At 40.7% G+C, this 26,182-nt stretch overlaps 1 protein-coding gene across 2 annotated transcripts in view; it reads left to right on the forward strand.

The window, feature by feature from the left end:
• SEMA3D (semaphorin 3D) overlaps positions 1-26,182 on the forward strand; it is a 138,788-nt gene that overhangs the window by 106,977 nt on the left and 5,629 nt on the right. For both annotated transcript variants that reach the window (XM_033058216.2, XM_033058215.2), the window contains exons 12-17: positions 8,277-8,499; positions 11,516-11,604; positions 13,421-13,462; positions 14,677-14,834; positions 16,849-16,913; positions 19,108-19,247. In XM_033058216.2, coding sequence (XP_032914107.1) covers positions 8,277-8,499; positions 11,516-11,604; positions 13,421-13,462; positions 14,677-14,834; positions 16,849-16,913; positions 19,108-19,247 — 717 coding nt within the window. The remainder of the gene's footprint in view (positions 1-8,276; positions 8,500-11,515; positions 11,605-13,420; positions 13,463-14,676; positions 14,835-16,848; positions 16,914-19,107; positions 19,248-26,182) is intronic.

Raw genomic sequence — 26,182 nt, forward strand, 5'->3', positions numbered from 1 at the left:
CACGCTCTTGGGTTGTGAAGGGCTATGCCAAACTTGGACATGAGCAGATTTAGGGTGGGATCTGGAAAAGCAGTACTGTGCTAAAAGGCAAGGAAAAGAAACAGTATGAACCTTGAAGAGCGCTGCAGTGTGAATGCTGACATGCTCTTCCTTAGAGATTAATTTCATTATTTTTTGCCAGCTGTGAGGTGGTTCAGGAATGCTCAGAACAAAGCCAAAGAGGGATAATCTACCTTTTTTTTAAGTTACTAGAAACATTTTTGAAATTTAAACTCCTTGTAAGTGTTGCCTACAGCTGGCATAGCTAACACTGCTCTGATCCTATATTTCCTATATTTTAAGTTACTGGCAAAGTCTAAAAAAGCATTTTTCCAAACCAAGGGGCTATTCTTGGAAATGCATTTCTTTTGGTGGTTGGCTTTGAGAAATGCATTGACTTCCTTTCAGCATTTATACAGAAGCAGGAGACTGCATACCCTAATTTAACTTTCTACTCTGCTGCCTTTATCTCCTAAGTAAATAAAGCTGCTCACTATAGAGACCGTGACTACTTTGATTTTGAAATTTTGACAAAATGCTTCCTGTGGCAATTTGTGTGTGAGATAAACTCCCAACATGACCATGATATCATGCCTTCACAATGCTGAGTGGGGAGCAGACAGCAGCAGCCCCTCTCTGTTCATGTCCCTGAGCTGTGGCAGGCTCTGCCTGCCCTCTGCCGTCATCAAAACACCCCTGGACATGGTGACAGGGGACCTCTGGCACACTCCACACCACTGAACTGCAGAACATACAGCTCTTTAACTTCTCTCAGCAACTTCAAAGTGCAAGTGGAAATAATGGGAATTAAACAGAGGCAAGGCTTCAAATCTATTTCCATTTGGAAGCTGAAAATAAAAAGAGACAGGAAAAAAAAAGCATGAAACAAGCAGCCCTGACACAAAGGGCGAGTTGAAAACCAAGGGAGCTTTTGCTCTGTCTGCTTTAACTGTTTAAAAAATTGGAGTTGCATATCTACAGCTGTCCCCAGATAACAAATCCAGTTTTCTTCCAGTCTCTTAGGGTTTCACTCAGGAAATTATCCATTAATAAAGAAACCATGGAGAACTTCCTTTAAAGTGTGTTCTGCATTCTGCAGTGGAGTTTTCATAATGCCCTCCCAGAAATCACAGACTGCATTTGAACAAGACTTTCAGTGGATTAGGAGGAAGAAAACTTTCCTAGTTTATTTATTGAGCTGTGACGATTGCAGTGTCGACTCATTGTGCCCATTTGGAAGTTCTGATGAGGTGCACAGGAGCCATACTCATTTCATTGATGGCAAATAAATGTCATTAAGGTCAGATTTTTAGAGGACTGTCAGTGTTTAAACATGCTGCAAAACACAGAACTGCTAGCTACTGGCAACTGCAAATGTTTTTGATGGGTCTAGATATCTTACTGATCTGATTTGTCAAAAGATAAAAACAAACATCTTAATGAGCAAAGTAAGAATCTGGCAGTCTGAGTCACTTAGCTACAAGAAGAATCAGCCCAGCACATTGCTCTTGTCCATTTGAAGAGTTTAATGTCTCACCTCTTTCTACTCCAGATCTGAATACAGTCCTGGACTCTTGAATTGTTTGTGTTTTCTTTTTTATTAAATGAGTTCCTTTACAACCCCTCAGATTTTCCTTTAATAATGGAACCTTAGAATCATAGAATCAACTTGAGTTGGAAGATACCTGTCTGGATCATGGAGTCCAACTCCTGGCCCTGTGAAGGACACCCAAGAGTCACACCACATACATGAGAACATTGTCCAAATGCCTCTTGAGCTCTGTCAGGCTGGTGCTGTCACCACTGCCCTGGGGAGCTGTTTCAGTGCCCAACCACCCTCTGGGTGAAAACCCTTTTTCTAATATCCAACCTAAACCTCCCCTGACTCAGCTTCATCCTTCTTCTGGTATTATTTCTTCTGGTATTTCTGTGTGCAGGCTGATCAAGATGTGGTGTCCATCCCATTGGGACTTGGCTGTCCCAGAGAGAAATACTGCCTGCCAAAAAACCTCCCTCGTCCTCCCTTCTGGTTAGTTCTGCTGCTTTAATAAGCTTGTTCATAAAACATTGAAGGATGCACAGGTTTCCCTTGTTATTTTTAGACTTATCTTCCTCTTTCGCCTATCTTTTATGGGACAGACTGCATTCTTTGCTTCTCCAATTCCTGTCTCCTTTGATCTCCCTACTGTAAAATGGGGCAGCTTAATTAAGTGAAATGTTTCACTTTCTGGTTTTATTTTCCTCAGAAAGCCTCCCACACCTCCTGTTACTTACCAGCCTGTTTTCTCCAACATGAATCGCCTTCCAGCTCATAACAGCCTTTCACAATGCTGCAAACCTTGTCACCTTTCCTCATGGCAGAGGATGGCAGAGAATTGCAAAGTGCCACCTGCAAAGTCATTCATTCAGCTGGTCTCAGCTCAGTTAGTCTCAGATTAATGCTCCATTTTCTCAGTGTTTTCTCTCAACAGCACAGGTGTGTTAATGGAAAAGCAATACAAACACAAGAACAAATCTTGCACAAGCAGTGGGATACAACTATTAAAATTTTTATTTGTTTTATTTGTGCTTTTTGTTGCGGGGGAAGAGTGAGTTTGATTCCATTTAAAATTGGCACTGTTTGTTTTTCTCCTACAAACCTGATTTGTTCCCCTCAACCCAGCCTTATTCCAGGTTCACTGAGTGGCTTCAAGGTTACTCTGAAAGTCTCCCCTCTGAGTGTTCAGTCCTCCTGGCACAACTCACTCATCTTGTAGAGACCATTAAGAGACCATGTTGTAGACAAATACGAAATGATTTGTGCAGCTCTGATCAGTCTACCTAAAAGAAGCCACATGGTATTTAGGCCTCTCAGGAACCCAAGTTTCACCTTCAGTGTGTTGGCTGTATTGGAGGTCTCCGTTTAACACAGGATTTAGAGGATGAAGATAGTTCCTCTATTATATCTGCTTTTTGCTTGATGAATCAGTGATAACACAACTTATTTAGAGCCTGGAAGACTTTACACTTACTAGTTTTGGCTAAGATGAGAGGTAATTAACCTATGAAAATTAAAGCACCTTCAACTGGAAGGAGCAAAGGAGTTCCCAGGACAAGGGACACCTTCTCAAGGAGGGAAGCCTAGACTAAGATATCTAATTCCCTGATATGGAAATATATATTCCCATATCAAGGAATTAGATGTCTTAGTCTGGACTCATTCTAATTCCCTGATCTATTTCACTCTTTCATGTTTCATTCTGGATACTTCCAGTACTCATAAGAGTCATTTGCTGTCATGGTTCTCAGTTGTCCTTGTGAAATCCATAAAAATTCCCAGCCTGGACATTATAAAAGCAAACAGATGCCTACTTCACTCAGTATGGTCAATCTACCCTACCCTGCGGGTGCTTGAGTCTCAGTGTTAAGTGGGTCTCAGGATACATGTGACAAGACACTTTTAAACTGGGATTTTCAACACACTTGTAATAGAAGCCCTTTTGAAGTTCCCAGGGAACAACATTCTGGTTTTAGTTTGTCAGTTGACATCAGCACTGCTGAACTACAGACGTATCATTAATGAAAAGGATATGTGTTCATATACCTTACAGCTAGATTCTCAAATAATTGCCACAACTTTAATAGGTGTTAGATCCAGCAGTTCTTACTGAGTTCACTGGATGGTGTGAAGCACTATCCAGTCTGGCAAATTGGAGGTTTATTTAGGAGCCCACCTTCTGGCACCAGCTTTTGAGAAACTTGGCCACGTTTCCCACATAATGTTAACACAGTCACACTGTATGTCTAGCATTGTGTGAGATCCACACATCTAGCACTCTGCTAAGCTGCAAATTTAATAAGACAAGTGAAAAAAGGAGAAAAGCTTACATATGTGTGGTGGTGTTAATTTAGTGTCTATTTGCTTTTATTTGAGAAAGATTAGCCTTAACTTACCACTGTGTGACCACATTTGGATACAAATAACAGGTGAGGGAGTAGAAGGCATCTTTGTAGATCACCTGGGATCAGGACTTAGTCCAGAGTGATTATTGTCAAACTGAGCTCACACAGAAGGCATTTCAATAAATTTAAGTAACTATTGATTATTCAACAGATTTGTGCCACAGAGTTTATACAGCAGTTGAATAGAGATACCCTTAGCACTTCCAACACTTGTTTCTGTTGGGTTTGAGGGGTTTTGTTTGTTGGTATGTTTGTTTGTATGTTTGTTTTGTGTGGTTGTCTTGTTTTGTTTTATCCTTCATTTCTTGATAGATATATTTTTATCAAGTTATCATTCATGGCAACAAAGGCCTAAGCAACCTCTGAAGAATAGATTATATGTGAACAAGCTTCTTGCAAAATTCTTATCTAGTGGCACTAATTTGACTGATTTTATGTGATTAATTTTGTTTGATATCAGCTATCTAGAGGAGAAGCACCAAATCTGAGCTGCTTGTTTAGAGTTCCCTATGAGAAAGACAAAGATAGGCACCCCTTCTGTGCAGTTCACACGCAGCCAAGATAACAATCTAGGTCAGGTGAGATGAATCCCACGCTATAGCAAAAGCTGAAGGTGCTGAGAGAGCACAGTGATAGTGTTATGAGAACTTTTTTGGAGCCAGATTCTCTTGTAGTCCACATGAAACAACTCTGCCAACGTACTCCTGTGACATTTGATATAAAAGCCAATATCTTATTGTCCTCAGTGGGAGATGTCACATATCTGAGAGAGCATCTGGTGCTGATGATGTGAATAAATGAACTATGAACTGGGCAGAGAGCACCGGTATCATTGTCATGAGCCCTGCAACAGGATGTGAACTCACACTGTCAGACATGAAAGGTTGTTTCATTCACCCACTTGACCATCCTACATCCTACTGATTGCTAGGAAAGGAAGCACAAGCCTACAGGAATTGTTCTGCAATGATGGGTGGACACAGTTTTAAAAAACTGCTTGAGAATTTTTTCCAAAGGGTGGCCAAAATGACTTTCTCACTCCCCTGTTCCGTCCATCATGCCACAGTGAGTGATGCCTCTGGAAATAACTCCCTTGGCCAAGCATAACAGTCACACCTGCCCAGCTGTTCTTGGTGGTCATGCTGTCTTAGGATAGGGTCCAAAGCCCACTGAAATAACTGTAAAAGGCCCTGTTGACTGAAGCAGATCTGTGGATCAAACCCTTAGTCCTTATTTCTACTAAATTAACTTTGCAAGCTGGCAGAAGATTTCCCTGCATGGTAGGTCTTGGGCCCTGGGGATTCCCATAGCAGCTCTATAGTTCCATACTGTCAGAAATTTATCCCAGTGGTAAGTAAGTGATGCCACTACTGCCATCTTCCTCTGATGATGGATTTTTGGTGAAAATCTAGGAGATTTTTCATATAGAAATGGGCTTCTGGAATTGAGTTGTTAATAGGTGAGCAGTCGGCACATTTCCAGTAGATGCAGACAGTCACTCTGAGTAATGAGTGAGAACATGAACCACAGGAAAGGGACATACAGGGAAAATCAGCCTGTCATCCACCATGAGGGGGAAGAGAGTTACTGTATGGTTGGGAAATTGAAGGGGTAAATTTATTTCTCATCCTTTATAGAATAAATTAATGCAAAAATCTGATTCAAAGACAATTAAAGGTATCACGTCTCTCTCTGTTTATCCTAAAAAACTTCCATTCAACACCTCTAAATATAAACATACTCTTGTAATCCCAAAGTCTATTTTTTGTCCCAAAGTCATGGTTTTTTGTGAAATTATTCTACTGATATTGTTATCTTCAAAAGCCAAGGTGAATACAGCCCACCTCAAGGACGTAACCTTGCAAGGACTTTGTAAAAGCACAGCAGAGAACAGAATGTGGGAGATGATACCCAGCAAGCCAGAGGGTAAAGTTCTTACAGGACAAGACTACTGGCACAAACCCCCTAGGGATAGCTCCCTGCAGTATGTGTTTCCAGTGGAACTGTTTTTTATTTTTAACGTGACTTTCCTTTTCTTCTTTCTTACTTGTATTTGACTCTAGCTTCAAGGATGTCTTTGGAGTGATTATCACAGAGCAATACAATCCTTTTTTTTTCTTGTCTGTTCTTTCACAGATATAAATGGAATTGTACAATGAAACAAAAATGACTGTGTGATGGATTTTATCTTAATTCAAATTGGCACAGGTTTACTGTCCATAGGGAAATTGTTAAAAGCTATTATCCAGAGGCTTAAGATGTTTTTCAATAAACTATTTCACATCCATTATGAAGATGGGGATGGAGAAGCTTAACTCTCACAGATTGAAACAGCGCTAAGCAAGTGACACTTGCACAAAGTCTGTTAGGTCTCTAGACAGCCATAAAATTTAGTTCAAGCAAGGAATGGAAATAGGCTGCAGGCTCTTAAATCACTGGGCTACTCTGTTAACTAGAAACAGAGGTCAGGTTCAAGTGCAGACCCCTAGTCACTCTTTTGGTTAATTTTAAGATGGGCTTTACCATAGTTTAGGCATGCTCCAGGTGGCACCTTCCCCGTGGCAGTGCTGTGACAGTGTTTGGGTCCAAGGTAGATAGATCAGGAATTGACCCCAACAGGCATTTCAGATATGGCCATAGATGTGGATGGATAGCATCAGCTGGTCTGTGCTTTGCTGGCCTGTTTTGTTTCTGAATATACAGGTATTCTCAGATACTTTTGTGAAATTTTCCCTCAGTCAGAAATTTGTGTTTAGTTGCTATTCTGCCTTACATAGTGGAAGAAATCCTAACCACAAGCCCTTAACTGGCACCATAGAACACTTGTCAAACTGGGTAGTTGGGAATGTGAACTTCAGAATTGTCTTCTCTGTCAAAAATTGCTATGAAGGAGGACTGTAGAGCAACTTCACCTCAAATCTTAACTTTCTCTTGATAGAATACAGAGGTATTACTGGAGCACATTTCTTTCTTCATAGGCTGTGTTAGAGCTCCACCTGGCAGTAAACACAGGGATTACTGCCTTAAAAAGAGTATTTAAAAATAAGCAGTGAATAGTTCATATATGACAGGTTGTCACCAACTGGAATAATGTGTCCAGTTCATCTTATCCAGAATTTTAGTTCCCCAGAAACACATGTAGATGCTTCCAGATTCGAAACAGATGTTTTCTCTGGCTTGGATTTGATATTAATTGTAAAAGAAAGGATAGTAAAGAGATGCAAGCAGCTGTGGGAAGGAAAGCAGAGATAGGTGATGAGAGATCATGGGTCACCAGAATGAACCACCTTGCACATACATACGTGGGCTTATCCCAGAAGGCACAGAAGGGAAAAATCTGATGGAGGTTGAAGACGTGGGGTTGTGGGTGGTCTTCAGGCAACATGTGTTGAAACCAACTTTGTGCAAGATAAAGAAACAGGTGGAGTGACCAGTTTGTCAGTAGGGGTCTAATAGAGGTGGGAGTGAACCCCAGCATGAGGAAGTACCTGAAGGACCAGAAGAGGATGAGACTGTGCTGTTAAAAGCTAGAGAAAAGGATGCTGCAGCAGCTGAGCCATGGGCCTAGTCAAGAGTGGCAGCTCAGTGAATGAGTAAGGAAGTAAATTTTGAGAAATAATGAGCTACAGGGATTGTCTGGCATCTGGAGAATATTTTTTTTAGACAAAAATAAGTGTGATGTGTAGGAAGTACAGTTCACTGAAAATGAATTGATTTCAGGCCATATACAGGGGAAAGTTACGGCCTCTGATTTCAGGCCAAAGGCAGAAACTCAGGTAGAAATTCATCTTTGGGAAGAGGAGCAGAAACACTGAAAGCAGAAAAGCCTTGAGATGCTGCACTTGATGTATGAGTGCTCCTCCTGCAGCAGCCACGGGAGGGCAGCCCAGGCTTGCTGCTGGCAGCTCCTGCTCTGGAACTTGCAGCAGATTTAACTGTGCTGCTGGCTGTGCCCACAGGTGAATCCTACAGAGCATGGCAGGTCTCCTTTCCTCTGGTCTCATTCTACTTGTTTATGTAAAATACCAAACGTGGCATTTTGGCCATGAGTGTGCCAGGGAACAGGGAGGTAGAATTCTCTGCACTCAGAATGAGCTCATCATGAAAAGTTTTCTGGTTTTAAAGCAATTCTTTCACAACATGAGGTCTTAGTGACCAAGTGCTGCTTTGAGATGAGGAGAATCACTGAAAACTATGATTATTACTGTCTTTACAAATGTTATTGTGGAAAACTTGATTTCTACTTGTACTTCTTTCCTAAAATTCCTCTCATCTTCTTGTTCTCTCTCATTCAGTGTCCAAGCAAAACCTATGACCCACTCATAAAGTCTACCAGAGACTTCCCTGATGAAGTCATTAGCTTCATTAGGCGGCACCCCCTGATGTACAAGTCGGTTTACCCGGTGACCGGAGCCCCGGTGTTCACGCGGATCAACGTGGACTATCGCCTCACCCAGATTGTGGTGGACCATGTCATGGCAGAGGATGGCCAATATGATGTCATTTTCCTAGGAACAGGTATGAGAGAGAACTTCCAGTGTCATTCTGCACGAACCCCATCCTTTTAGAGCACCTTAATCCAGTAGGTCCTGAATAAACCTGAATAAAACTCTATATTAACATCTTTTTCCTATGCCTACAGCTTCAGGAAGCATATAGGTGCTCCTGGTTCTGCTCTAGGTCTCCATGCAAGTGCTTAAATTAAATTAATTTGTCAGTTCAATATATTACTACTGTTGGAATTTTAATGCCTTGTACTGCCTAGGTGATAAACCATTTAGGGGTCAGAGTACCTGAACTTTCTTACCCTCCAAGTACTACTCAGGTCTTGTCTTTAGGTTACATGGTAGTCTCACATCCTGCTGAAAGCACATCATTAAAACTATTGAAAGAAAAAAATTACCTTCCCAGCTTCAAGGACTACTTCCTGTTATCACTAGTGACATGGTGCTTCAGCATTTAATCTCATGCCATGCTGAACAGTAAAGAAGGGTTTCAAAGTGAGCCTAAGGCAACAATTCCACTCAAATAATTTTGAAGATGTAAATTAGCAACATGATAGCTGCAAACATGACAACCAGGATTGAACAGAGAAAGGTTAAGCTATTCTGTCAGGAAAAAAACTGCTTTGCCATTTTTCTATGGATAATTATGTATCTATTTACATTTTTATAACAGATAAATGCCTTAAGGAAAAACCCTAGTTTTCCCCTAGTAATTAAATTTAGAATCACTGGATGAATCACCCTACAGCAAGGTGTGCTAAGGAATATGAATACACCTGTTCATAACATCTCTGAAGTAATAATCTACCACATTACTCCACTGGGGTTTTTGTTCTTATTCTGTAATTCAGCATTCTCTCACTCTCATCCTGTGTAGGTCTTATAAAACACTTTTCACTGGTGGATCTGAGTGCTTTAGTAAGGAGATCATTGCTATTATCCCCATCTCAGAGCAGGTGAAACTGAGGTACACAGAGGTGGCAAGGTTTATCAAGTGCAGTGGACGAGCTACTGCCATGAACTGCAGGGAAATTAAGATTTCAGTTTGGATCCAGTGCTATTGGATTTCACAGCATTTTATCTGACTAATGAGCGAATTCTGTCGTATAGCACAATTTGATATGTGTGGATATTATGAAGTAATTTGATGAAAGGAGTGAGTTGTCAGAGAGCTTCATCTCCTGCAACATGTGAATGTCTCAGCCTTGAAGAGTTTTCTGTGTTACCCCACCCACGAGTATAGGGATAGCCTCTCTCTCAGAACTTTTATGTCTTTCAGCAAAATTGATTTCACAACCCATGTCTTCCAAAAAAAGACAATGTCACAGACCCTCTGTGATCCCATGTTAGTACAGTGATGTCAGAGAAAAAAGCACAGTTTGATTCAAAAAGACCAGTTAAGTGCTGTTTTCTCCCCTGCTGGCTGAGAAGGCTGCGGATGAGCTTTAGGCATGATGGAAAATCTTGTTGCTTTGTGAGAGCAATATTAATGCAGTCAAAAAAGTAAAATGAATTAATTCCCAAACTGAAATGCCTAGGATTTGGGAGTGCTTACTGCTATTTACTAATCTTCTCAGACAGCTAGATTTTAAATTACTTTTTCTCAGTCTTATCAGAAGAAGAGTTCACTTGTAAAAATGTAAAAAATATTATTTTAGTGGCTGAAGAGGCTGCTTTCAGATGTTTGATGTCCTCCATTTTAAAGCTTTTCATAGAAATAAAATTATATTGAGAGATCAGCAATCGAATACCCGAGGTTAACTGTTCCTACCTGGCACTAAGGCAAACACTTCAAGTGTAAGTAGTCAGGTTTAGAGGTGTCAAGGCCAGCAAGCACCATGCAGTCACTAGATGGCACTCCACAATAGGCAATTTTTCTGCAATGCTTTCCTTAAATGTGAGTTTCTGTAAGTGCATGGTTTTGTTCTATTTTATCCTCTAAACTCATTGTAAGGAAAGAAATTAACTAAAAGATAAAATTTCAGTTATATAGAAAGACTGAGTAAGGATATAACAAATAACCCAGGAGATGCTGAGCAGCAGATCAGAAACTTATTGTATATTTAAATGTACACAACCAACTTGTACATGTGCAGGCTTTGGCAATTATGTCAAACAAACTCTGAAAAAAGCTCTAATTCATAAGGCAAACTGTAATAATTTGGCTTTGATTGGTAATGTGAACTTCAGTTCTTTGGGAAAAGAAGAATGAAAATCTCATTCTTTCCCTTATAGTGTATTATTTTTCATTATTTTAATACTATGCATAGAGCTTAGGACTAAGCTGCATTGTGTCATTCCCACATCCCAGCACCCAAGCCACTTCCCCTGAGCAATTTCTGACCTCTTTTTAAGGCCATTCAAGGTTCACTAATGTGTAATGGTCTGACATGAAATGAGCAACTATTTTTTTCACCAAGTAAGAATTCAGGTTAAAATTGATGAATAGATTTAACTTTAAAAAATTCTCTAGATGACTCCAAAGAAGTAATGAATAAATTAAGATTTTTTTGTTAAAGGAGTGTGGGGTTTTTTGGACAGAAATCCTTAAATAAAAAAATAAATTTTAAAAGTGTATTGCTTAACTCCTTGCATTAAACTGAAGCTTACTTCTGATTAAGGAGCTATACTAGAAACAAATGAATTCTATAAAAAAGAGGAAGTAATTTTCTGCCAATTTCATCCCCTGAGCTCGTTCTCTTTGGGCCCCAATTCTGGCTCAGGGAAATGTGTAGAAACTTGTAGCTGGCAGCATGGACATGCTTGTGTGTGTTTGTGTATTTGTGTAGCAGGAGAGTTGGGCCATCCCTGCCAGGAGCAGCCTGTGGCCCTGTTGGCTCAGCCACACAGCAAAACCATAAATGTGCTGTATGGAGAGAGCTCTGCAGGCAGCAGTGGATGCAGAGGGGATGGATGTGGTTGGAAAGCAGCATCCCTCATGGATTAGCTTTATCTACAGGGCAGGAAATGGAGTGGCCCATAGCTCTTGGAACATACCTGTGGGTTTACACGAGGCACATTTGTTTCAGACGTAGGCACAGTCCTGAAGGTTGTGAGCATCACGAAGGAGAAGTGGACCAAGGAGGAGGTGGTCCTGGAAGAGCTGCAGATATTCAAGGTAAGCATTAATAACCACAACATCAATTAAATATTATTCAGGGGACACCGTGGCCCAAACTGGCTTTGTCTGTCTGGTTGTTTGTTTACTGGAACTCGTTCAAGTTTCCAGAGGGACACTATGTAAATTTTTAAATGCCTTGGTATTCTTTGGGCAAGTCAATTGAAAAATGTCCAAAACCAAACAGACCGTGATTTTCCAAGCCCGTACAAAGTCTCTTTTAGCCTGCTTTGTTGTAGTTTGAAATCTTATTATGAGCCCACATTTTTTATTATTTATACATATTAAAGTAGTAGTATTGTATTTTTAATGTGCAATTTTGTATGGTCCAATTGGCATGGGCAGTTTTCTAGGTACAATAATATTTTTTAAAAGAAAAACACACAAAATTCCATGGGTGCAGAGAAATCCTTTAAAATAACAACATTGGGAATTGAAAACATAAGGAAAATAAAAAAGAAGTTAGTTTTGATTATCATTGTGCTTTAATTTATTGGTGAAGGCTGACTCAGTATTTTTGACCATTTTGATTTGGTTATTCTGTAACTAGAACCCTGCTAACACCAATGACTTCTTCATAAATATAGCTTGTAAAAAGCCCAAGATTCTTTTTGTTGCACAGGCACAATTTCTGATTAGCTTCAGTGCTGGTGAAGGAGCTGACATCAACATATTTTTACATCAGAAAAATGGAAATCTTTGTCTTCCCTACTGATTTTCTTTTACATTTATTAGTTTCTTCTCAGTTCTTTGCATTCTGACTTTGCTTTCTTCTCATACTGCACAGCTCTTCTTCAGTTTTCATTTTGCTTTTCCATCAAAGTTCATCTGCATCCATGGCATTTTGATTACTTTCTCACACATCCTCTCTCCTATGTGCCATACAACCCAAATTGTTGCCCATACTGAATAAATGAATTTGTGACTTTCCTGAGTATAAGCACATGACCATTAACAATTATTTCAAAGAGTTCATTTCTTCATCTGCCTTTTCGTATGTCACGTGTATGATGAAACTTTGATTTAAAGGCTCTCTATGTCTTCCCACTGTCTTGGACACCAATTATAAATATCACTCAGAAAATACCAAGATTACTCAGTGGCCTGCCAAATAATGAGCAGTTCCAGTATGTGCACAAATTTGCTGCATTCTTAAAACATAACGTCAAGGGAAAATATGCCATATCACATTTAAAACAAAAAGGAGGTCATTTTTTTTCCACTTAGCAGACATTCCTTCAAATTTTTATTGGTAACATTTATAACTGCTACCTCTGTGTTTTTGAATCCAGAAGATTGAAGGGGGTAAGAGTTGAAAAAACATGCTTTATTTCCTCAAGCTGCATTAATATGAAACAATAGGCTTAGATTAATCTTCTGTTGGGTGATAGATAATACCCTGAGCTTTGTGCTGTTCTTACATCAGTCACAGGCAAAAATTTCAGTGTCTCTCATAGCCATGAAATACATCCTGGTGCAGAGATTGCCTATGTATCCCTTAAATGGCAACTAAGCCTTTCAAATAGTGCTTAGTATGAGCTAAAGTTGATGTGAAGGCTCATTGCCCAGGATGGGGTAGATAGCAAACTCTGAGAATTAAAGCTAATTCTCTCCTTCCAGCTGGGGAAACTTATGGGAGTTATTTTTGGAAACACGAGTGTCTTGATTTTCTGTATTTTGGGGTTTTTTTTCTTATTTGTTTAAACCATGCAAATGAACCTGGAATTTTATTTACTTATTGTATGTTGTTTTGCTCTCTTTTTCACTAAGAGAAGGGAATCTGTGAACTAATGCACCGTGCTATTTTATTTTTCAGCATCCTTCAGTTATTTCAACCATGGAGATTTCTCAGAAACAGGTAATCAGAATCTTGTTTAACTGCTGGAGGAATATGGGGTATACTGAATACCTTTTTGGCTGTTGCTTAGTGGCCAAGTTTTCCATGGATGGCTCTTAAAATGTAACTGGAAGGAAGGAGATATGTTTGAAATTGTTTGCCTGCCTAATTCCTGTTTGCTTACAAACAGTAATTTGTATACCCAGGCTGGTAATTACTCAGGGAAACAAACCTTTAGTCATATGGTAGTGGGATTTGTAAGTGAAGCCAATGCACATTCTTTTTCCAGCCTCCAGAAATACTTGTCTCTTTACAATCTAGTAATAAATTATTATTACGATTTTTGTTTTTATTTTTATTAGTAGTCAGGAGAGATCAGGGCCTCACTGTGCTAAAATTTGTATGCACACAACCAGCCCCCTCCTCTAAAACTGCAGCCTGAATCTGGGTGGTCCAACCCTGGCAGCGCAGGGGCCAGTCCCAGTGCGGTATCTCCTGATGGGAAAGGGGTTTATGGCAGCTCCAAGCTCCGTGATGGCCCCGTGCGTGTTCAGGAGGCAGCGTGACACCACAGCCACCCCTCCCTGACCCGCAGGAGTGGCCAGAGCAGCTCTGGCACCACACGGCTCACTCACACGGGAGGAGGTATTTTGCCTTTCAGGCACGCACAGCACAGCTGGGTCCCATCTCCCATGAAAAAAGGTGGCAGGCCAGATGGAAGTGCTGCATGAGCCAGCTCCAGCTTGGACCACCCTTGGCTCCACAGGCAATCCACTCGCATTGGGGAGAGGGAAGTAACTTTATCCCTGTCCTACCTCAGGATCAGAAGCAGAACATTAAGTTTATTCACACAAGGTCACCCCTAGTTCCCAGATTGTTAACATCATGGCTGTCCAGCCCCTCATTTTTAAATGTGTTATTAAGCCATTCTTTCCATGGTTTGCTTCTGATCTGTTACTGCAGCACACATCTAAAGGTGTGAGGGTGTTGAGTGCTGGTGTCTTTCCAGAACTGCAGTCCCCTTTGTTCTCTGCTGTGTTGCTGGGCTGGATGGGCACTGGCCAGTTCACACTGAGCCCTGAGAAACATTTTACACTAAAGGAGGAATTTTTCCCTTGTTTTACAAAAATCTGGGATAAGGTTAAAAGTCTGCAACTGTGGCACTGAAGAAGGGAACTTTTTACACTGGCTACTTGGAGAACACTCCTAATTAATTTGCTTTGCCTGTTTTGCAGCAACAATTGTACATTGGTTCCAGGGATGGATTGGTTCAGCTCTCTCTGCACAGATGTCACACGTATGGGAAGGCTTGTGCAGACTGCTGCCTTGCCAGAGACCCATACTGTGCCTGGGATGGAAACTCTTGTTCCAGATATGCCCCCACTTCTAAAAGGTAAGGAAAAAACACGATGTGCTGTAAAGATCTTGCTGCTTGCAAGAATTTTAGATGTTCCAATTCGTAACTTGTTGCCTTTTTACTTAGCATATCATTTGCCTTAAAATGTGGTCATACTCTGGCCATGTTTCACATTTCTGCTCGAAGAGCTGTGAAGACAACATAGCTTTGTTTAAGTGTGTGTGACAGTAACTTGGCTACTGCAGCTAACATCATAAATCCATCACTTTCCTTTTTTATGCTGAGTGTTAAGGCACAAGATGCTCAGATGGAGGTCCAGGTTGTAGCTAACTCTGCCCAAGAGGCAAGAGTCTCTCTTAAGCTTCTGACTTTTCATAGTAGTTAGAAAGCAGAGTTTAATGTAGCATCCCAGAGTGGTCAATAATAAAATGTATTTAATTCCCTGACCTAACCCAACAATTGTATTTGTGGTCTAGCCATGAGAGGGAGACAGAGATTTAAGTACCATGATTTGACCACATTGGCAGCAGTCTTTCCACAGTGAAAGAAGCTTCATCTGAATTTTCTGCACCCACCAGCTAGGAGAGCACCTTGGATCTGGATGGAGGGAGAGCACACTGCAGGGTCTAGCAGTGCAGTGCCTAAGATGCTGGATGTGTTCCCTGAAGTTTTTGGCTGATTTAGCTGGAGCCAGAGTCCTGCACAGCCTCTTCTTTCCACTTTGGACAAAGTCCTCCTGACAGTAATTCTTGCAGTGGGGTTGCAGTTTGAACTCAGGCTCTGGAATGACACTTTCTACATTAGGGGTCACAGGGCTGGGTCCTGAGCCATTGAAGTTAATGACTCATAAGTTATCATTTCATGGTGTCAAGAAACTTTATGTGTTCTCCCTCATAGCCAAAGCAAACTAAATTCAGAGAAGCATAAAGGAAAGGAGAAAAGCAAGTGTTCAGGCTCACTGCAAAGTCAGTGACACATGAGGCTTGCTGAAGTCTGGGGTGGGCTGGGACACAGAGATCGATGGTCCATGCTTTTTAACAGATGTGCAGCTTGGAGGGAAGGCCAAAAGTCTGTGTCTCCAAAACAAAGGATGGGTGACTGGCCCTGGGAATCCTGCAGTAGATCAGTTACTTGAATGTTTTCCTTCTGTGCTGAAGGCTGTGCTTCCAACATGTCTACAGCTTTTGCCTAGTGGACTGATCAGCCTTGGCAACCTACTCTGCTTCCAAGGTGTTGCTCTGTGCACAGGAGGTCCCACTGCTGCTGCATGTGAGGAAAGAACCACTTCTTTCCTGGGTCTCCAATTCTTCTCCTGTGAAATAGAAAAAGTTTCAATTTTTTCCATAGCTCTTGTGAGATAAATGCCATCGTGCACAGAGGAAGAATTTACTTTTTTTTTAGTGCTGTTACACTGAAAGGACAGTAAATCATGGTGAGTTCATGTAACATACCCAGAGATTGGCAGGCAGGTTAGTAGATCATCTCAGACCATTGCTTTATGTTTTTTCAGTCCACAAAATGCAAGATAACTAGACCTGTCAATTGTTTGTTAACAAACTAAAATACATGTTCTTCTCTCTTCATTTTAATAATTGGCTTATTAGTCAGTATTACCCTGGGCTAATACTGAGCTATATTTTGAATGTCACCTCTTGAGCTTCAGATCTTTCTCATGATCTACAACATGGGATGTTTGTAGATATTTGCAACACAGTCTACCCCACCATTAGACCCATGCTCCCAAAGCAAGTTTAGACACTTTCTGTCGCTGTATTACACACTCTTTATTTTAGGCAGATTTTTTTCTCGCTTTTTCTCTTTCCCCTCCCAGTGGTTTTCCCAAATCACAGGCTCTTCTCTTGATGTCAGTTATACAAATCTCTCTAGGCCACATGCTGCTTTGAGGGTGACTGGTTTTAGTTAAGACTGTAATTGTCAGCAGTAGGATGGGAGCAATGCAAGTCCACATCTGCTGAGCTCCTCTGTATTTTGTTGTTGCATTCCAGCAATTATGTCTGAAGTGTTACAAGTTTGCATGCTCTTCCCATAGGCGAGCCAGAAGGCAAGATGTCAAGTATGGAGACCCAGTGGCACAGTGCTGGGATGTGGAAGACAGTGAGTATTTTTCACCTTTCTTACTCTTTTGTCACTTAGGCAGCAGATTTTGCTCTGAGGGTCTCTGTCTCGAAAAACTTGCTAAGCTCAACAGAACAGTTGCCTTTGCAGCACTTCACATCCATTATCCCTCCCACAGTTAAATTTTCAGAGCTGGAGCTGGTAAGGGACAGCCAGCATGGGATGTGACTCTTGCACCCCTTATGGGCAACCCTCCCCAGCACCCACACTAGGCAGGGAGATATGCCCCTGACACCAAAACATCACACACATCCCTGAAAGTAACTGATGGGATGTGCATGATGCTCCATCCAGAAACAGGGCAGCAAATCCCACAGAGGAAGCTTGCAGGGCTGGGCGGGGAACATGCCATCTCTCCTCTGCCTCTTGACACAGGCCCCAAGGCTGAGCTGCAGCTGCCAAACCAGACCCTTCCCCTTCCCACAACTACTTAAATACTCCTGTTATTAACAAGAACCTACCCCCTTCCCCCTGCCTGTTTCCCCCTCCCTTTCCCATACCCTCTTTTCAGATGCCAAAGGGGCTGGCTGCTCCTCTGGCATCTGCAGCCCTGCTCTCTCAGTGAGCACTGTCAGTATGAAACCCTGCAGTTACACAGCAATCTCTGTGGCAGCATAAAATAAATGAATAGCATTCAAACCCAAGCGTGGCTTTGTCTGGGGTTCTTCTAGCTGCTTATTAAAGTGAACAAACCAGACAAAACAGTATTGGTTGTATCACCACGTTGAACACTGGCTTTGGGACAAGCCATCCCTTCCCACTGATCTCCGGTTATTCCGTGCCGCTGCGGCGCTGGGTGCCTGCTGCAGACCTCAGTGGGAGGCAGTGCAGAAATCAGAGCTGCTTGCCAGGGGATCAAAGCCTGAAGTCTGTTGCACAGTCTAGGGGTCTCTGACTGTACATGTGCACTTGGAGACATAGTTAAAAAGTCAGGGTAAGATCTCATTTCCATCAAAGTCAACGACAAAACTCCTGTTCATCCCAAGGGCCAGAATTTCCTTGCTTGCTACTTGCTATGACTCTCCAAACACTGATATCTGAGACTGTGCAAAGCTCAAGGTTATAGAAACCCTAGCAGAAAGGCTGACAATGTCACATTTTCCTGGAAGGATAAAGAGATACTGGAAGAGTGAGCTTTATGAGACAAATCTACAGTCTCGTAGCACAGAAATTGATATTAATTCTTTGGCCTGACATAGTGCTATCAATAGCAATTTTGTCAACCTAGAGTGACTCCTGTGTGCTATAAACCCATGATGCTGACCTTTATCACTCCTGGCTCTTTGCTTATTTAGTCCAATTAGTAATATTATGGTCCCCAAACTTATTTAAATTCGGCGCTCTGCTGTGTGAGGTTGTCTCCCAGAGACTGTGTTGGGTGAATGAAGCTGTTTGGCTCTACTGAAATCTTAGTGACACAGGGAAATAATGCAGAGAGCTTTAATTCTATAGATCTCATACAGGTACTTGTTATATTGAAAGTATGATCTAAAATTGTTTTAATTTTGATTTGGTGCTAGCTTCTGATTCATGAGACACCACTGCTTTGACCTCCCTTTCTGTTATTCACAGGGCATAAGAAGCAGCTTTAGTCTCTTGCTAAGGTAGAAAAGACACAGATAAGACAGACTAGAAAGAAAGATGAAGATGCAGAGATTAGAAGCTACTTGCTCAGATTTACAGAAGACCAAGAAAGGATTTCAGATCTCCTCATGGCTCCTTCAGTGTTTGTTCTGAAATATACTACAGAGCATTTCAAATTACACTGAAGGGAGGCAAACTTCAGTTTACTTTAGCCCTGTGATTCCTTTGAGTTAACAAACCAGACCATACAATCTAACTTCAGCAGGTTTAGCTCAGGTTTAGTAGTTGCATTACTTAAAGGAAAAATACAGGTCAGATTTTAAATTCCTCATAGGTGAAAGGCCCAACTTTAAAATGGAGCAAGCTCATGATACAGATTTTATTGACCTCCTTAAAAACCAGTTGCACTGAAGGAAGGTTAGCAGCCGCCTCTAAATCCTCATAGTTATAGTTTAAGCTAAAAGTTAAGTTTCCTTTTGCGTTTTTATAATTCACTCACTCTTATAGCATCTGTTCTGAATCAGGCTGTTTTCCCATTGCTTTAAAAAGCAGGTCAGGGTTAATCTCCTGTACCATGTTTTCTTTCCAGGCATTAGTCATGAAACTGCTGATGAAAAGGTGATTTTTGGCATTGAATTTAATTCAACTTTTCTGGAATGTACTCCTAAGTCCCAGCAAGCCTCTATTAGGTGGTATGTTCAGCGCTCTGGAGAAGAACATCGAGAAGAGGTAAGTTATAATCATCAAGGCAGGTTTCCTCCATAGAGAATTCAGCTGAGCATTGAGAGGCAGGAGTTACTGGGACTAGTCAGAGTTCTACTTTTCTCTGCCTCACCTTAGGTATCACATAGCATTCTGCTATCACCATTTGGGGCATGCAGTGGGGAAGAGAGAAGCCATTTGCACTGTATCATAAGCAGATTTTGATATTTATTTTGATTTATCTGCTCATCCTATTAAAAAAAATTAAAAGGGGGTGATGTAGATCAGTAATAAAAAGTCAAAGCTGTTTTGTCTGATAATTAACACATTTGCTTCTGTAGGTAAAAGTATGTTCAAAACCCTGTTTCAATAAAATTTCAACTCTGCTTAGTGTCTGATTGCTTTCCCTTACCATGTTAAGCAGTCTAGCTAAGAATTGCATGTATGGTTTGCTGCTTCTCTCCATCTATCCCCTGAGGAGGAATGGTCTGTGTGGTTAAAAGGCTTTTTATTTGCTTTTTTTCTTGTTAGTGGAGTCTGAGATTTTTGTTTAAATGGCACTCTGCACTGATGCAGAGAATTCAGTTTAAGGATTGCTTCTTGCATCTGGTATAGAAAGCAGTAAGATTTGTGATAGCCCTTAATTCTTGTGGGATGCAGCTTTGGAGTCCTCACTGATGGAGAAGCTCTGGTGAAGCCTCCAGGTCTCTGCAAACCCCCTGCACAATTTCCTGATGATTCCTCTCAGAGCTAGTGACAAAGGGGCTCTCCAACATTGACTAAAAGGTCACTGTACTGGGACTGGTTTGCACTGGGTTTGAGAGTTTCAAACCTCAGGAGTTTTCATAGCCTTTCTCTTACATGAATGATTTTGTGTCTGAGGCCAAGTCCTGCTGGGATGGCAGCCGTGGCAACAGGGAAGGGGAAGGGAAATGAACTGCCCTTTCAAAGGATCTGGTCCCAGGTGCTAGATAAGCTTTTCTGTTAAATGTTCATCCAAGGCAAAAATTAGTTTAAATGACAGGAACTATCAAACATACAACTGGTCTTCCACTCTCAGTGACAGTTCATCATATGAGGCTTCCTGAGTGCAGAGAACATGCTGGTCCTTTCCAAAGGCTGGGGACATGCAGGCCAGAGCAGGTGTCTGTGAGAGATGTGACTCATGGTAATCACCCCAGAGTTGCAACCCCAGTTATGTTGTGGCCCAGAAAGCCAGAGTTAGGGAATACTTTTGCTTTTCTGCCAGGTAAGACAAAAGCCTACAGGGCTGTATATTGACTGTAACACTCCAGTGCTTTTAATTTATTCCCCTTCTCTTACATGTGTTTTGGATTGACAAAACTTTTTCCCTCTGCTGGGGAAAAAAAAGCTTAATTAATTTTTAGACAGGTGCATTAACACCAGAAGAAAGAGATTACTACTTTGAAATACTACCTGTAACCCCCATTATAGCCCATATGTGGAAAAAAAACCCCTTCTGATCACATGGCCGCCCTCTCAGCCACAGGAGGTTGCAGTGCACACCCAGCTAAAAGTGTATAGTCATTTAAAGACCTATGGTCATTCATTTTACTGAAATGGAGTTACCTTTACTCTCTGTACAGGAGACTCTGTGCTCACATTCCCTAAGGCAGCAGTTTGTAAATGCACTCACATATTTGATCAGGGAAACAAATAAAGTACTTTCTTAACTCTTACCATGTGTTTAAGACTAATTTTAAACTAAATTTAAGCAGATAGTTAACAGGTTTTTGACTTGGGAGTCAGGGGGAAGGGGGTGTTTGTTTTTGTTATTTTTCTTTTGTTGTTGTTGTTTTTGTTTTTGTTTTCTGAATGAGAAACTATGTCAAGTTTTGAGAAGACTTGATCATTTTTAAAATAATGTATTGCAACTATACCATGAACTACAAACTTTGCATAAATGAGCCAGTTCCCTGTGAAGAATGTAATATTTCTATATCATAAGAGATTGCACTTTCAAGACTTAAAAGCCTCTTTTGAAGGGCTGCTTTTGAGTCTTTATCTGTGTCAATTTAAGGAAAAAAGATATTATCAGTTGATTTTCTCATAAATCACAGGTTCAGCTAGGCCTCTGAAGGTCATGGAACCAAGCTCAAGCTATCTTTCTTGTTTGACTCTAGAACAAACTGCAGGTCAAACCAACTTCTGAGCAAATTTATGGCATGCTAACTGTGTATAGCATAGCCTAAATTAAGGCTGTACACTTTCTTGACACACTTTGTATTTCCAAAAGGTTTCTTGTGGCACTGGCCTGGCCCCTCCTACTCATTCTGAGCCAAATGCCACTTACTCAGGCTTGGTGATGTCCAATACAGCAGGACTGCCCAGCACGCCAAGGATGTGCACGTTGGGAGGGATTTAGGGAATGTGAGCACATGTGTGGTGGCACTGGAAGCCCCAGCAAACACACAAAATTCATCTTTGCACATTAACAGCAATGTTTACTGGGCTTGCTCTGTGTAAACAGTCTGACATCTGTTTGCATGAGAAAAGTAAATCTTTCCTAAAAGGCTGGATTAACCTCTGAGGCAAATTTAGTAGAAAATTTGAAGGAGAAATCTGAACAGATTTTCTGTAATATGAATGCTAAAATTGGGCAGAGAGCTTTTTGCCACACGCTGTGCCTAAAGCCACAGCAGTGTCTCTGTGATCTAGTTTTGGTAAAAATCAACTCTTAGGATGGTTTTAGGGTTTTTTTAGGTTGGGGTTTTGGGGGTTTTTGGTTGGTTTTTATTTTTTTTCAGTCTGATGATAACAGCCTATAAAAATGCATGGGCACACATTGATGATTAGAGGATCAGGTCACTTAATGACAGTGTATAGATATTAGTTTTGTTTGAAGCTTGCCAGAAAATTCTAGTAGTAACAATTTCTAGTATTTTGACCCCATTTAGTTTAAGGATCCTAAGAAATTGAACTCCTGAACAAACTCAGTTTTCATCTATTGTACTGATAGATAAAATTTTTAGAAGAAACAACGAAAACAAGAAGCTTTTTGTTTACTTTTTAAAAGAACTGTATTCATGTAGAAATTACATGTTTTCAAATGTTTAAAGTAAAATTCCTAATTTTATTTATGGATCTCTCAATGATTGATCAGGTCTGTAGAGGTGCTGAGCAATCATTCCTCCTATTTGAGGAAATAAGGGTGAAATGGATAAAATGTTAATCCCTTGATAATTTTCAGATCTAGAAATTGAGGTTTCCAGGTTTTCTAACTTGACTTAACAGTGAAAATTAGTTCATTAGCATAAAGACCTGATTGGAGACCTTCCTAGAAAATCCAAAGAGCAGAGTAATTGACTTTCTTTTCAAAGTACTTCAGTTTGACAAAAATACCATATGTGACAGAAACAGTGAGGTCATATTTAATGTACAGCTTGATCTTTGCTCAGCCAATGCATTACCATAATTTTTCCCATTACAATTATATTTTCTGCTCTCTCTGCCTCCCTTCCTGCAGCAGATTTCTCAAATAACACTGTGCATTCTTTTAGTGCATGTCTCAGCAGTGTAACTTATTGTGATGACGATACCATGCTTTGCAAATGACTCCACGCACCTGGAACTTAGGTTACGGACTTTTAGTTCCAGGGCTGGAACTGTAATGTCTCAGCAAGTCTTTAAACTTGGCTTTACAAAGAGATGGCTTTGCACTGTCCCAGACATGCACTGCAGCTTCCTGAGGGAAGGGAAAGGGCAAAATCCAGACTAGATGGGAAGCATTTGGCCCAGCAGGATGTCCCCGACATTTCACCCTTAAGGTCATGGTTCAGAATGTGACTTCCAGGCAGAGCAACCTGTGGGGAGGGACAGGATCTCCTGTGGTACAGAAGCTGTCACCAGGTCATTTTGCTGCCAGTGGGAGTACATTTCCCTGTAGTTTAGGGCTGTTTTAAGGTCAGGAGTCAAATATCTAGTGCTTTTGTGGTTAGTGTTGCTCACGCAATTGATCATGTTTGTTCCTGTGCGTGCAGCGTTAGTCACTGGGATGACGGAGAGTGTTTCAGTGCCTGGAGTTCATAAAAAACTCTGGGGACGTCATCTGTTCGTAGTGTCTTGAACTGCTGAAACTTTCTGAAGCTTTAAACAGATACTAGCTATTTCTCAAAAAAAGTCCTGTGGTTTTTTATGTATATAATAAGTGTCAGGGCTGCAAAAAGCAAATGTGTGGCTCCCTACTAAAGGCATTAGTTTTGGTGCCTCACTGCTCTGAAAAGCTTCAGCCCCTCTGCTTTAGGCTGCACTTCACCCTGAATCTCCTCTGGCTCCTGATCTGCCAAGCTGCCACCTCAGCAGCAGGGGACAGAACAAACCATATGGTCTAAAGTGACAGAATAGGTGCAGATCACTTTTAACTTTCTTCTTTCTGCTCTCCTCATACCTGATGGTGAAAATAAATCCACCAAAATGCATGGGGACATTCCAGTTTCTCCTTCAGCAGTTCTTACCCCTTCCACATTCCTGTCCCACAGCCCTAGACTGTGTTTTCCTGATGGACCAAACTTAAGGATCATCTGGTATTTCGGTAGATACAAGAGCTGGACCCACTTTTGGGCAGGACATTTTGCAAGGCACAACATTGTGACCTAGCTCCCCCATCCGAGCAGGGAGATGTTTCATTCCCTATTTTAGGCATTTTTTTCAGTTTATCCAAGACATAAGTTTCCATATCTTTTTGCATCTGGAGGTTTTTGCGTCATGATGGCAACTTCGTTACAAACATCTGGTCCAGCAGGATCTTAAGGAAAAAGGCCACAGATTCACTGCCAGCCCTGAAATCTGAGAGTTGGGTGATGGCTGAGTAAGGCAGAGGACACACAGCAAGGACTGAATTTCCAGTAGTACCTTCTGTCAGGAGAGTATAATTCTGTGTTGGGAGAAAGAAAAAAAAAAAGAAGAGATTTTAATTCTGCAGCCTAAGGACTACTTATAGTTTTCATGCTTTCATTCTTTTATTTTACTATATAACTCATTGACCTTTTTTTCTCTAATACTTTGAGTGTCTTAAGTAAGACTGATTTTTTTTACAGTTTAATGGGGAAAGAGAAGTGACTCTGAACTGAGTGACATTTCTGATTTGATTTGGATATATTTGAGGAAGTTAAACTTTAGTCTCAGAGTAAGAAGTAAACTTCACCTTGAAACTAAAAGGAATCATGTGTTTCCATAATGACAGCAACACTTCTTCATTTTTCCTGAGGCTGTTGGTAAATTAAAAAAATGTTAAAAAAATTAACTCTACATCTGTGTTGTAGCTAAATGGTTATTTTCCCATACAAGAGAAACAGTCATGTGTAACAATAATGTCAGAAAAACCCTAGAGTGATCTTTATTTCCAGTCAAATGATGAGGATGAAAAAGGGAACAATAGAAAAACAAAGATGAATGTGAATTCTCTGCAAATGTTCCTCATTTTCTTTTCTCCTTCTCTCAATTTGTTCAGGCAGCTAACCCATGATTAGTCCAGCTTTACCTCTAGCATTTTTTCACATGTTGATTAATGAGGAAAGGCAGGCTTTGAAGCTACTTTCTTCTCCCAGACAGGTGCAGTGTTTTAACTGTGAAAGAGTTGACATGTGAATTATTTGTAAAGAGGGAGCTATCTAAACACATCATTACCAAAGGACAAAAAGCATTGACCTAACCTGGTGCCACAGCACTTTCGAATCCTTGGTTGTTTTCCAACTTACTGATTGTTGTAAAGATTTGCCATCATTATTGGCAATACTTATTTTTTTCTCCATTGTTACATTCAGGTTGAGAAAATCAAGTGTTAGATTTGCATGGGGATCTTTTCCCTTTGTCATACATTGCCAGTGTCTATGGCATGTACCATAATTCAGGTAATGTAATTTTTGGAAAACTGATGTGCTTATCATGACGGATGAAAGTACAATTTGTTGATATGATCTTGTCAAAAATCTACTCCTGCTTCACTAAGAAAAGAAAACCATTGGTAATCAATTGCTTCATTTTTTGTGATTTTAAAGTTGTTTCCTATGGAACAAAACCATGTCTCTCACATTAAGTTTTAATGTATGCTCAAATTTAAGGACATGTCAGCAAACTTTTATGAATTTAAGCCTGTGTACCTCTGAATTGTTAAATCCTATTTAGAAATATTTTAGGAGAGTTATTGATTTTACATGGTGGGGGGTGAAACGGTGAATCCACAGTTGAACAAAACATAATTTCTTTTGTCTAAGTAGTCTTTTCACTTTCCTCAGAATTTAATAAAATACATTTTACATCTATAGGTCAGGAACCAAAGACCACATTAAACATTCAAGTGAAAGGTTAAAGATCTACTACCAAGTAATGAAATGCCAGGTGTTTATGAAACTCCAGAGCCCTGTGGGGAGGAAAGCAGAGAGGAAAGACAGGAGGAGTTCTGAACCTATGGGTAAAACAACATAAACAGGATACCAAAAAGAGAAGTGAGAGGGGAAAACAGTAATGAAGTGTTGCTCAATATGTGTGAAATCGGAGCCATAATTTTATCCTGCCAGAGGATAAGAAAGGAATGAACAATGAAAGCACAGAGGAGGAGGTGACAGTCACCCTAAATCAACGTCCAAGGTTAACACAGGACACTGTGTAGGAAGGAGCGTTGCTTCATTAAAAATAGGAGTCATGATGGGCTGGGGTTAAGGGACATAACCTATTTAGACTTTTACCTTTCTCTGCAGTATCCCAAGGTAGATAGGGGAGCAGCTCAATCATTTAACACATTTATGACTAAAAAGTGACAGCTGTTACACAAATGGCAAGTAGTTATGATAGCAGGGTTCTGGATTTGGGGGTCCAGCTATCTTTTCAAGTCTAGGTCTGCCATTATTCTGCCTTTCTTTCACTGAAAAGAGGCAAAGCCCTAGAGAGGGCACTTAGGACTGGCACCCAGCCAGCCAAAACAGCCAGCTGGAGCCCTTCCAAGT

The sequence above is a fragment of the Catharus ustulatus genome, chromosome 4 (genome assembly GCF_009819885.2).
Source record: "Catharus ustulatus isolate bCatUst1 chromosome 4, bCatUst1.pri.v2, whole genome shotgun sequence".
In the NCBI taxonomy this organism is placed as follows: Eukaryota; Metazoa; Chordata; class Aves; order Passeriformes; family Turdidae; genus Catharus; species Catharus ustulatus.